At 34.0% G+C, this 14029-nt stretch overlaps 1 protein-coding gene across 1 annotated transcript in view; it reads left to right on the top strand.

Annotated features, from left to right (window-relative positions):
* Positions 1-14029, top strand: part of WWC3 (WWC family member 3) — a 196513-nt gene that overhangs the window by 81917 nt on the left and 100567 nt on the right. Inside the window, exon 3 of the mRNA XM_044669272.1 lies at positions 13816-14019. Coding sequence (XP_044525207.1) covers positions 13816-14019 — 204 coding nt within the window. The remainder of the gene's footprint in view (positions 1-13815; positions 14020-14029) is intronic.

Raw genomic sequence — 14029 nt, 5'->3', positions numbered from 1 at the left:
TAATTCATTTCATAGATGAAGAAATTGAGGCCAACAGGGTTAAGTGACTTGCCCAGTGTCACAAAGTTAGTAAGTGGCTGAGGCCATATTTGAACTTGGGAAGATGGGTCTTTCTTACTTCAGACCCAGCACTCCATTCACTGTGCCACCTAGTTGCCCTTTAACTAATAAAGGTTCCTTTATTAAACCATTTAGTGATTTCATTTTACTTTCTCTGTGAGTTCTAAACTGTTCGCTTGACTTTCAGCCTAATGTAGTATTTAGCCAGCATTCCTGCTATTTCTGTCTGTCATTTTCACATAGGTTCCACATTTTATTCCCTTATTATTTATATTTATATTTATATATGTATATACGTATACATATATATTATTCATTTCATCCATTCAACAAATATTGTCATGGAATTTCAGAGTTAGAAGGTATCTTGGAACCAGTTTATACCTGAACAGGAATTCTCCTGGCAGTTTCCCTGGCAGGGATTGTTTTCAATTCACTTCCTGAAGACTTCTAATGATGTGAACTCAGTGCTCACTATAGCAGCCCATTGCATTTTTTTTTTTAAACCTTTACCTTCTGTCTTAGAATCAATACTCTATTTTGGTTCTAAGGCAGAAGAGTGGTAAGGGCTAGGCAATGGGGGTTACGTGACTTGCCCAGGGTCACTAGGAAGTGTCTGAGGTCAGATTTGAACTTAGGACTTTCTCTCTCTAGCCCACTGTATTTTAAACATTTTCCAACATTATGATTTCTTTTGGTCAAGCTGAAATCTGTTACTCTGTAATTTTCTACCAATTGCTTTCTTTTCATTCATAGTCCATAGGATCATATATTTGGAGGTTGTCTAGTCCAACCATTTCATTTTACAGATGAGGCAAATGATGATACCCCAAGGAATTAAGTAATATGCTGGAGATCACATAGTGTAATAAGTAACAGAGCTGAGATTTGAACCCAGCCCATCTGATTTAAAATTCCAGTATTCCTTCCATTGTACCACACTGCCCCCAGTTTTGCCACATTTGACAAAGAATATTAAAAATCTAATTGATGATCTTTGTGGCAACCCTTGAAATATTGACACTTAATTATTCCTCATTGTTATCTCCTCGAGGGTAATCCTTGTGCCTTGACAACTCTGGCAAGCTTTTGCTGAATATACTCCATCTTATTAATTCCCTATATAACATGATGTACAAAACTGATGTGTTCTGGAATTGATTTGACCGTTACAGTACAGTGGAACCACCTTCTTTCACATTCTAAACACTTCATATGATGCTTCTTATGAGATAGGCATTACTGAAGTATAAGACATAGTTCCTGAATTTTACAAGTTTTTAATCTAACAATGAGACAAATAGTGACAGTTTGACCTACTGTTCTAGTAGCCTGTCCTTACCTTTTCAGGTTCAGAAATTCAGTTGTCTAATTTGAACAGGCTCTGGGAACTGATTCAGTATAACTAAATTCACAAAATAGCTATTTTATTCATTTATAATGGAAACTATATCTGGCATGAATCAGTCAGACAGTAAACATTTATTAAGCACTTGCTGTGTGCCAGACCCAGTTATACAACGGCAAATAGCCTCAATTTTTTTCTGTAAAATATTAAAATTCTCAGTTGAGAGAGAAGGGGTAGAGGGAGCCTATGGGATTTGAAGAGGGATGAAGAAGTTTAGAAGAGCTGCTACAGATAGTAGAATAGTGAATTGATGTGGGAGGAAGGTAGGATTGCCAGCAGCAGTGAGATACCAGTTGAAGTTGTATAGTATATATTTGTAATGAACCCAAACAGAATGATTGTGATTTTTATCTACCTTCAACAGCAATTGTGTAAGTGCAGGTCTTAAATTTCTCACCACAGATGTTTAGAGATTTCAAGTGGAGTGGCAAATTTACTGACGATGGTAATGGTATCACCAAGGGAAGAAGGGAATAAATGTTTATATAGTACTGTGCTAACCTCTTAATATTTTCTCATCTATTCCTTGAAACAACTCTGCAAGTAGGTGCTGTTATTGTCCTCATTTTATAGTTGAGGAAATTGAGTCAAACAGAGGTAATGTTACTTCTCCCAAGGTCATACATCTTGTATCTGAGGCTAGATTTGATCCCAGACTTTGATTCTGGACCCATTGCTTTATCCACTTCTTCATCTAACTGCTGAAGATCACCTTGCTGTCTATATACAAAATCAAATTGATAAATAATTCAAGCCAAGCATTTAGTCAGATTAAGTATTAGGAGCCTGGGATATAAAGTTTGTGACAGGGTGTGAGAATGCCCATCACTGAGTGAAAGGTACCACTCTTTTTTCCAGAGGAGCCTAGAGTAGGGCTAGAGAGAAACATAGCATGAGATGGAAAGCACCTGGTCAGATGGTCAGATGGGAATCCCCTTTCACTATTTCTCATCCCTCTGACGGCTGGATATTAAGCAGAAAAGAGACTTAGCAGAAGATAGAATGTGAACATTCACAGCTGGAGAAGGAAATCCTACTCCCCATTGATTTTCCTTTTTTTTCCCTCAAGAAATAGGCACAGCAAGAGTCAGAAGACCTGAGGTCAATGGGAAGGTTCATTCTCTTTGTGCTGGTAGTAGTTGAGAGATCAGGCTGTTGAAGTTGACTTGGGCTGACACAGATGGAAGTTAGTCCAGCCAAATCTGGCTCCTTGCTGCCTTCCTGCTGGGGACACATTCAGCAGGAGATGGATAGTCTGGTTCATTTCTCTCCTGAGGCTGGAGATTAAGGAATGAGAATTGGGACTAGTAGCACAGAGCATTTCCTTCATGATGACTATGTCCACTTATAAGATAAGTTGCAGATGTGAATGTTGCCTGGTGAAAAGAATAGCAAGTCAAAGAAAAAGAAAGTTAGGAGATATTTAAGGGATATTTCCTTCAAGCTTAATTCTGCTTCTACAATTTATAAAACTCTAGTGCTTGAGCACTAGAGTTGGAATTGATATCTGAAGTCCGTCTGCTCCAACCAGGTTATTTTATAGATCAGGAACCTGAGTCTGAAAAGGGTTAAATGCCTTGATCTAGGTAACAAAGGGAGTAAGTGGCAGAAGTAGGATTTTTTAGTTCTGCCCTGTGGGGGCTAAGCAGAGCAAGTATACCCCCTTTACATCATACCCCCCTTGATATTCCTGATAATATCTCTCATGTCTCCCTTAATTTGTCCCTTCTACAAACATTAAATATCTCCATTTCCTTTTACTGTGATGAGGCATGGTTTCCAGTCTCTTTACTTATTGCTCCTTTAAGATGTGGTACCTAGAGTATTAACGATCTTACCAGAGCATAATACAATAGGATGTTCTTGCTCAGAATGCTGCCCCTATCCTAACACTGCATTTACTTCACTGGCTTCCAGATTGATCTGTTGACTCATAATGAGTTAAACCCCCCGTATCTTAGAGAAATGAATTGCTTTTTAGCTAGGACTCCGACTTGTGAAGTTGATTTTTTGAGCACAATTACTTTTTTTTTTTTTTTTTAAGCAGCCCCATGATTTCTTTGTTAATAGTTGACTCAGTGAGGAAATTTCCCTCTATCCATGCAGGTTTGTGGGTTTTGTAATCTATTGGCATCTTTTTGGATCCTGGTGTTATCTAACATCTTAGGTACATATTTTGTATCCTTGTGTCACCTGGATGTTTCTTTTATCTTGTCTACAAGAATAACATAAAATAATTCTTTAATTTTTAGTTTAAACAAACACTAAATACCTGAGCATTTCTATAAAAGTAATTGCACAAAAGAGGACTATGTCATGAAAGTGCAAATCACAAGAGACCTTGCTTCTCCTCATGTTCTTAATTTACTAGTCGTTACTTTGTCAGAAATGGAAATCAGATCAATCTAACATAGACTCCTATTAATGAAGCTTTTAGTGATGACTATTTTCTAGATGTTCACAAATAATCCCTTTATTAATACCTTCTAGAGTTTACTAGAAATCAGTCAAGCTAACTGACTTACAGTTGTGATTCTATGGTTCTAGGACAACTTTCCCATTCTCTCAGTTTTTGCAAAGCTCAGCTGATTGCATCTGCTAGCTCTTAAAAAAATACATTTTATTGACAGATTTTGCTTTTATTTAAGGTACCCACTGTTCCCAGTGTTTTTTTCTCCCTCTACCTTCTCCCATATAACTATCTCTTGTGATAATGAATTTTTTTAATTAAAAAAAAGTTCAGCAAAAGTAATCAACATACTGAAAAAGTCCAAAACTATATGTAGAATTCCATACCCAGTCTCCTACTTCTTTAGGGAAGCTTGGGGAGATATTTTCTCAGACCTGGTCACTACAATTTCATATTCAGGTTTCAATTGTTTTACTGTTATTTCAATGTATATTTTTATAGTTATTTGTATAAAATGTTTTCCTCATTCATTTTACATCTGTTATTTATTCCAAGTCCTCATTGGCAAAGCAGTGGCACAGTGTGCACAGCCTGAACTCTGGGGAACTGCTCTGTTCCCCCTCTTCCCAGCACCTGAGGACATTTTTTGCATGCCCCACCCTTCCATCCACCTGTGCAAATCAAGCACTTTCTTCCTCAACTCTCTTCAGTAATCCATAATAGGGGTTCACAGACAGCTTGAATTTGCCCTCTGGGAAAAGGTTTGCCAACCCTGTTCTAAGTCCTTCCATACTTCTCAATGTTCATTATAGTGTGGGTTGAATGTATGTGTATCCCATGACATTTCTGTAGTATAACTATTTAACCATTCCTTAATAAATGGGTATCCACTTCATAGTTCTTTGCTACTAGGGAAAGTTCTTATATAAATATGTTGATATATATAAGGATTTTCTTTTTATTGATAACTTTCTTGGGGTAGATGCCTAATAGAGTGAAATCTCTTGGTCAAAGGGTATGGATATTTTAGCCACTTTATTCATATAAATTTCTTTCCATAAGGATTAGAAAAATTCACAGCTTCATTAACCATGCATTAATGGATTTGTCTTTCTACAACCCCTCCAAAATTGACTTTTAGGATCTTTTATCTTTTTTGTCAATTTTGGAGTACGAGTGAAACCTCAGGATTATTTTGATTTGCATTTTTCTTATATTAGTGATTTAGAGTAGTTTTTGATATGGTTATTAATAATTTATTGCTCTTCTATGAAAACTTAATATTCTTATATTACTTATTGATTAGGAAATGACTTTTGGTCTTACACATTTATATTGGTTGTCTATATATTCTAAATACTAGAATAGAATATATGAGACATTTTATACAAGCTTTACACACACACACACACACACACACACACACACACACACACACACACACACACACACACACCCCACTGCTTCATTTCTTATCACAGCAGCATTAATTTTGTTTATGGAAAAGCTTTTCAAATTAATGTAATTGAAATGATTTCTTTAGTCTTCTGTAATTGCTCCTACACTTGTTTGGTTAAGGATTTACTCTCTAACCATGACTGTGAAAAAATGAGGCTTTTCTTTATAATTTTTTATTATATTTTTAAATTTATTTTTAATTATTGTATTTTATTAATTTTTTAATATTATAACCTTTACCACTCAGGTCATGTCTGTTTTGGATTTATAATAGCATATGGTATGAATTTTAGTCTAACCTTAATTCTTGCAGACTACTTTCCCATTTCCCCATCAATTCTTGTAAAATAGAAGGGTTCTTTTTTCTCCTTAGGCAATTTATGTCTTTGTGTACATTGAACACTGGGTTATTGTGTTCACTTATTTTAGATTCTTTCTTGTCTAGTCATTTCCATTAACCAACTTTTCTATTTTTAACCAGTAGCAAGTGGATTTGATAGCTTATAATATAGTTTGAGTTCTAGAAGTGCTATTCTCTCTTCATTCCTTTATTTTTTATTTGTTCTTCAAAATGAAATATTTTAACATTTTTGTCCAGCTCTGTGAAATATCCTTTTGGTATTATGTTGGCATGGCCCAGCCATGAGCACTGAATATTCTTAAGTTATTTAAGTCATTCTTTATTTCTTTAAGAACTTTTTGTAATTATAACTTCATAGATATGGAATGCGTATTGTTAGATTAATTACTCCCTATTTCATGAAATTTGTAATTGTTTTGAATAGAACTCTTTTTTATTATTGTCTCTTGGATTTTATTACTGCTAAATAGGAATACTTTTTATTGCTGATTTAATTTTGTAGGTGGTAACTTTAATTAAACTCCTAATAATTTAATTAGTTTCTTTGATGATTCTCTAAGATTTTCTAAGTAAATAATCATGGCATCAGCAAATATAATAGTTCTATCTCCCCTTTGCCTACCTTTATACTTTCCGTTTCTGTTGTCTTATTGTTCTGTTAGTTCTTTGAGAACTATGCCAAATAACAGCAGAGAAAGTAGATATCCCTTGCTTTACTCCTATATTTATCAGGAAAGCTTTTAATGTTCCCCATTGCATAGGATACTAGGTTTTTAGTTATAGATACATGATTTTAAATTATTTTTTAAAGAAGAAATTGTCCTTTCAAAATGTAGCCATTTGCCTGTAGTTTTACATTCTTACTAAGCATATGTGGTTGTAGTTCTTTGTCAAAGGCTCTTTCTGCATCTATTGACATGATCATGCAGTTTTATATGTTTGATATTTCTGGTTTTTTTTTTTGTAATGTGATCATGTTAATTGTTTTCCTAATATTGAACCATTTAAAAATCTCTTGTATAAAACCATTTGGATCTGAGGGAATGATTTTTAGAATAATTTCTTTGAAAATAATTCAACTATTGCTTCTTATTCTAGCTTTTTGCTATGATTTTAATTTAAAATTTTGAATTGCTATTTTATAGTTTTTATTTGCCTCATCCTTCTCTAGGATTATATTTGGCTCATAAAACAAGTTTTGTACAGTGCTTTCTCAGTTTTGAGAATAATTGGTTTAGTACAGGCATCGGTTGTTCTTAAATATTTGATAGAATTCTCCTGTAAATTCATCTGCACTTGGGATTTTTTTCTTTGGTAGCTCCTTTACATCTAGATCATTTACCTTTTTTGAGATTCATTTTAAAATCTCTTTGATGTTCTGTTAATTTGAGTGTTTTATTTTTTTTATAGATATTCCACCATTTCTTTTGAATTTTTCTTTGTATTTAACTACTTATATAGTAGGTTCTGATCATGCTTTTTATTTCTTCTGTTCTGTTGTGATTATACTTTATTCATTTTTTTCCTGTTAATTTCATGTTTCTTTTTAATCATATTGGGTAAAGATTTATCAATTTTGTTAGCTATCTTTTAGTTAAGGAAAACTTTTAGTTAAGGAAACTTAACTATTCTATATTTTTTTAAATTGGTTTTTGATTTACCTATTTTTCCTCTTAATTTTCAAGATTTCCTCTTTGTGCTTATTTTGGGTTTATTTGTTGTCTTTCTAAAATTTTCAAATGCATATTCAGTTCATTAATCTTCTCTTTTTCTATTTTCTTAATGTATGTTTTTAGGGATATAATTTTTCATCTGAGGACTGCTTTATCTGCATCCCAGAAATTTTGGTATGTTGTCTTGTCATATCATTTTCATATTACTTTTGAATTGTTTCTATAATTTATTCTCTTGGCCCTTTCAGAGGGTTTATTTAGGAATTCATTATGAAGTCTGCATTTAGGTCTGTGTGTTTTGCTTGTGCTCCTGGAACTGATTACTGTTTTTGTGTTATGTTCTGTAAAGAATGTGCTTACTAATTCTGCTTTTAAAAGTTTATTTTCCATTTCTCTTTGCCTTCATACCTGGTCTATTTTGGTAAAAGTGCTATGTGGTGAGGTGAAAAATCTTTAATGTTCCCATTCAGAAAGTGCCATAAATCTTGTAGCTCTAAATTCTCGAATAGTTTGTTCAGTTCTATATTTTCCCTTTTGTTTTTTTTTCTGTTAGATCTGTACAGCTCTGAGAGAGGAATGATAAAGTTTCCTATTATAGGCAGCTGGTGATACACTGGAAGGCCTGGAGTCAGGGAGACCAGAGTTCAAATCTGGATTCAAAGGAATGATAAAGTTTCCTATTATAGGCAGCTGGTGATACACTGGATGGCCTGGAGTCAGGGAGACCAGAGTTCAAATCTGGCTTCAAACAAATTTCTTATCTTCTGTTTGCCTTGGTTTTCTCAATTGTAAAATGGAGATAATAATAATACCTATCTCACAGGGCTGTTGTGAAGATCAAATGGCATAATATATGTAACATGAGCTTAGCCCAGTTCCTGGCACATAGTAGGCTCCATATAAATAAATGCTTATTTCTCTATCCCCCCCTTACTCTCATTATATTAGTATACCTTCTTGCAATTTAGTTAATATTCTCTTTATGAATTTAGGTACTGTCCCCTTTTGATGTATACATTTAATATTGATGTTGGCTCATTGTCTGATACCTTTGAATATAATGTAGTCTCTTTGTTTCTTAATATTGTTTCCTGTGCTTGATAACATGGTTATGAATATTGATTTTTTATAAAAATTCCCCCAATGAATAGACAATTTTGTTTCAACTTTTCATTTTAGTTCTGTCTTTGTCAGCAAGATGTTTCTTGCAAGCAAGTGTGTGAATGTGTACTTTCTTATCTAATTCTTCCACTTCTTTCATTTTGTTGGATTGCTTAGTTCACTGATATTTAAAAGGATTAAGATTTACATTTTGTTTCTCTGGTGTAGTTTTTATGAGAGAACTTTGTTTCAGTCTTTTACATCAGCACTTTGTCCCTACAATTAGTTTTGATTAAAGTTTAGTAGTTTACTAGTAGATTAAAGTAAATTTGTTTACTTTAATGCAACCTTATTTCCACTCATTCTTTCTCTTGTTCCATTTGTCAACACTTTCTCTAGTAATTTTACTTATTTCATTTTCTTTATTTAATTTAATTGCCCAGCTTTTCCTCCTCCTCCTTCAGTTAAGGGATTAGTTAGTTGAAATCCCTTTCCTTTTCTTCCCCTCCAACTTCTTTTATTTATTGAGCTTTTTTCTGTCTTTTTCAAACAATAAATTTGTTACTTTATGTGTTTTTTCTTATCACTTTTAAATTTTTGTATTCCAGAAGGAAGAAATGCTGATAGAAGAAATGCTTTATGGTAGAAATAACACTATGTAACAAAATTTTGCCTGTCTGTCCCTTGATCTCCCCCCAAATTTTCTCCTTCTCATCTTCTATGCCATTTCACAATCTCTCTGCCCTTGTTGGTTCATATACTCCCTCCCAAGCCTCTGGCTATCAGCTGCCCCTAGGAATTTGAATATTCCTTTTCTTGTGGAATATTGTTGTCTGTGGAGGCCTAATTCTCTGTAAGAAAAGTTGTACCACCTCTTTGCATCAGCTTCCCTCTCCTCTCCTAATTAAACATAAGATTCCTTAACTCTCATTATAGCCCTAGCCCCTTTCACGTGGTAATATATTTTTCTCTTGATATTAATCGACTCCCCCCCCCCCACCATAATTAGTCTTTTTTTTTCTTGTAAAATAATGACTTTTAAACATGTGGTAATTTGTTCAATATGTTTTCTTTACTTAGTAATTATTCTTATACCTTGTGGTTTTGGTTGTTTCAGGACAACTGCATATTGAATATTCTGCTCACACCTGTTTTGTTTTTTCCAAAATATCTCAAATGCCTCCCAGGTTACACATCTACATTTTTGCATTGATAATTAGGCTCTGGTTTGCTGGGTATACAGATCTAGCTCCTTTCCTTTTGAGAAACTATTATTCCTTTCTATTTTGGTGAATGCAGAGTAATATTGTATTGTTTAAATTTTATTCCTTTATATTTAGAGATCTTTCTCTTGAAGTTTAAATAGGATCTTTTTTTTTTTTTTTTTTTTTTTTTTTTGGTACTGGGGACAATTTATGGGTTCTTTCAGTTGTGCTTTCTTTATTCTGAAGTTTTGGATAGTTTTCTTATATTAGTTTCTATGTTAGTTACTTCATTCAAGATTTTAACAAATTTTTCTTCTGAAAAACTTGTAATCCTTAAATTATCCCAATGCATCCTATCCTTGAGATCAATGGAACTGGTTTGGAAATAGATCATATGTTCTTTTAATATTATTGTCTTTTGCTTCTATTCTGCTAGAGTTACCTTCACTTCAGTATTTTTATATTATAAATCAGTTAAACTTTCTTTCATTTATTTTTAAAAATTTAAAAACCCTTACCATTAGTCTTAGAATCAATACCGTATGTTAGTTCCAAGGCTGAAGAAAGGTAACGCTAGGCAAAGGGGGTTAAGTGGCTTTCCCAGAGACACACAGTCAGGAAGTATCTGAGGTCAGGTTTGAATCCAGGATCTTCCATTTTCAGGATTGGCTCTCAATCCACAGAGCCCCCTACTGGCTTCCTATTTCATTTATTTTTCAGAGAAACTTCAATGGATTGAATCTTTTTTGATAATTGAGTTTTCATTATTATATTGAAGCTATCATTTCCAATAAATATGTTTATATTCATTCCTAATTTCTTGTCCTTTGGATTTTATTTCTCTTCTGAACCACTGTAGAATATCTTGTTGGTGGATGTCATTTTGGTATTCCACAGGATTCTGTGTTTTCTCAAGCAGTGATTTCATTGTCGTTTGTATTGTAATATCTAAGAAATCTTTATAATCTTTTGTGTGTTTAAAACTAATCTTATTTCCAGATTTAGGATTCTCTCTGTTGACATATCTGCTTTTGGTGTGAGTTTTCTTCCTTTTAAAATCTTTGACGTATCAGCCTATTTTCCTTATATTCCCCCCTTATTTATTTCTTATATTTCATTCTTCTTTTGCTGGTGGATATACTCCCAGGCCTGACTACAAAGCTGCCTCAGTCTCTTCTTACTACAAGGAATTTAGAATTCACCACTGTTGTTTCCTACCCTACTTATATTAGACAGGATTAACTCTAGCTGATTTTAGTTCCCTTACCTTTTCTGGTTTGTCTGAATCAAGTTCTTTTACATTTTCAGGGTTGGAGAAGATGGGAAGGTGTCTTCTAGACTGAATTTCTGTAGCTTTGGTAGCAGGGGACCCTGCAAGACAGAAGATAATATTCTTCCTTCTTCTTTTTCCTACATGTAGTTGGCAGAATTAATATCTGCCACCCATTGCATTAAGATAAGGGCTATTTGGGGAAGAAGTATACTGGTATGACTTTTGCTGCTCGAGGGGATCTTACTATGGCCCCTACCTACCAGTCTGTTGTTGGGTTTTGTTTACATTCTTTAGTATGTGGATGTTGGTGGGAGAAAGAATGCTAAGTGAACCCTTAAAAGATTGTAGGTTGCTTTCTGTGAATTCACAAAGATTTTATCTTGTCAGACCTTTTTCTTTTTTGTCCTGTGACTATAGCTTTAATTGCTTTTCATTTGTTGTATCCTTCCTCTTTGTTTGTTTGTTTGTTTTAGAGTGGGGGACTAGGGAAAATATCTTATTTTGTCATTTTGTTGATCCCATGACCTAGAAGCCTATTTGTTTTTTCAGTATCTCTCAAAGCAGTTTGGACCTGGTGAATTTAATTCATCAGGAAATATATGTGCTATTTTGTTACCTCATTTTTTCTCTTGAATATAAGTTCCTTATTAACCATTTTCTCCGAGTCCTGCCAAGTTCAAAAATCCTTCTTGATAACTAAAAGAAGCAAAATAAGATATAAGTAGCTCTATCTTCTCTTCACTGCCTTTTAGCATCTGCTATCCATCATAAGTAATGATTCTATTCCTTCTTTAGTCCTCCATTGTCTCTCTAGCATAGCTTTTTTGTTGTTCTTAGCTATAGATCAGTTTCGGCACATGAACTTTGGTGCATCTGATGCTACTCTTTTAAAAATGTTTTATTAATTTTTTTACATAGCTGAATTCATCCTTATTTTTAAAAAAAGAATAATAGTTAAGCAAAACAAACTAATATACTGGCCATATCTGACAGTGTATGTCTTATTCCATACTTATAAAGCATCACCTCTTTGCTGAGAGGAAAAAGATCTGTTTTACAATGAAATATCTGGAATTCTAGAATTCATCTTCTAAGATCATGCCCTGCACTTGTATCCATTCTTTTTTTTCTTTTCTTCTACATGTGTCTTTTAAAAGCCTAATATGATTTTTTCCTTGATTATCTACATTGTTCTCCATGTAAATTTTCCTTTTTCTTTTTAGAATTGTTTCTGTCTTTAAAATTTAACTTTCAAGAATTTTTTACTCCTTTGGGTTGTACTCTGCAAAATTTTTGTCCATGTGATTATTGCTATTTTAAAGCCAGTAAGCAACTATGATTGGCTTTCCCCTGCTTCCTCATGAATTCATGAATAGAGTGATTTTTTTTTCTTTTAAGCAAAATAATTTTCCACTTGGACTTTGTTCAAAAATATATCTCATGGGGCAGCTGGGTAGCTCAGTGGAGTGAGAGTCAGGCCTAGAGACAGGAAGTCCTAGGTTCAAACCCGGCCTCAGCCACTTCCCAGCTGTGTGACCCTGGGCAAGTCACTTGACCCCCATTGCCCACCCTTACCAATCTTCCACCTATGAGACAATACACCGAAGTACAAGGGTTAAAAAAAAAAGAATTAAAAAAAATATATCTCATTCTCTGCCTTTGTTTCATCATCTCAGGTGATGAGAAGCATACTTCATTATCAGACCTTTGGACTTGTGATTAATCATTTCATTAAAAATAGAAACACTTATTTTATACTATGGTGTTAGGGAAGGTATCTTGAAGGTGGTAGCCTTTGAAATTTGATTTTTGCCCTTCTAGAATGAGTAGGATTTGGAGAGGTAATGAAGGACATTCCACGAAGGGAGCATTACAATTCAGTAAGAACATAGATTGGAGAAACAGAACTTATTTAAAGAATGTCAAAGCAATCTATTTTGGCGAGACCGATCAAGTTACTGTTTGGAAATAGTGTAAAAACAAAGCTGGGTTGGTAAGTTAGTGTTTTATCATTAACTTAAATTGCTAACTTAGAAAAGAGTTTTGAATTTATGTCCTACCTAGGCAATAGGGAGCTATTCAAAATTTTTCAGCTGGGGAGTAATCTTATTAGAATGGTGGTTTAGGAAGTTTACTCTGGCTACAGAGTGTAGGATGGATTAGGACAGGAAGAACCTGGAGTCAGGAAGACCACTGAAGTAATATAGCCTGACCCAGGATTCTGGCAGTAAGAATGGAAATCTTACATTGAAAAATTCCTTTTTAAAATCTTTTTTTCCTTGAAATGGTGGGAGTGGTAGAATGCGATCTTATATTAATAGTTGGCATCCGAAATCCAACTGTGAAAGAAGATTATGGTCCATTTATCTGACTGTGAAAGAAGAGAAAAGTCCCATTTAGAAAAGCTGATAGTGGGTATTTGTTGATAGTTCTAAATTAAAATATAAACTCTCACTGATAACACAAGAGTGTTTTCTTAATTATTCTGGGAAGATTCATCACCATCTCTGAGTATTCAATGAAGAGATATCAATAATAATGATAATGTATGATAAAAATGACTGAGTGAAATAGAGAAGAACTTTAAAAAATAACTTATGTATGTGCTCTCCCACCCCCATAATGGGCCAAAGACTTAGCTTGTTTTCATGTAGAACTTAAATTGGTAACATTGCCCAACCATGACATTCCTAACTGAGATTACATAAAGAAAAATCATCTAGCTTTAGATTCTCTGTGTGGAAACACATCACTCATTTTGTATCATAGTAAAACTTTGTTTTCATTTCAGTACCTGCCTAATTGCATTTTTGTTATCATCCAGAAAGGTCTTCTGTTCCATGACTAATTGTCCTTTCTCTTTCAGAACTTACCCAGATTGAGGATCCAAGAGAACAATGGAGGAGAGAACAGGAACGGATGTTGAAGGAATATCTAATTGTAGCCCAGGAGGCCCTCAATGCCAAAAAAGAGATATACCAAATTAAACAGCAACGTTTTGAGCTAGCTCAAGAGGAATACCAGCAGCTGCACAAGATGTGTGAAGATGACAGCCGCTCTTATGCTAGCTGTAAGTTTGT

This window comes from Gracilinanus agilis, chromosome 3, assembly GCF_016433145.1.
Source record: "Gracilinanus agilis isolate LMUSP501 chromosome 3, AgileGrace, whole genome shotgun sequence".
Lineage (NCBI taxonomy): Eukaryota > Metazoa > Chordata > Mammalia > Didelphimorphia > Didelphidae > Gracilinanus > Gracilinanus agilis.
This window is presented reverse-complemented; position numbering and strand designations above follow the sequence as displayed.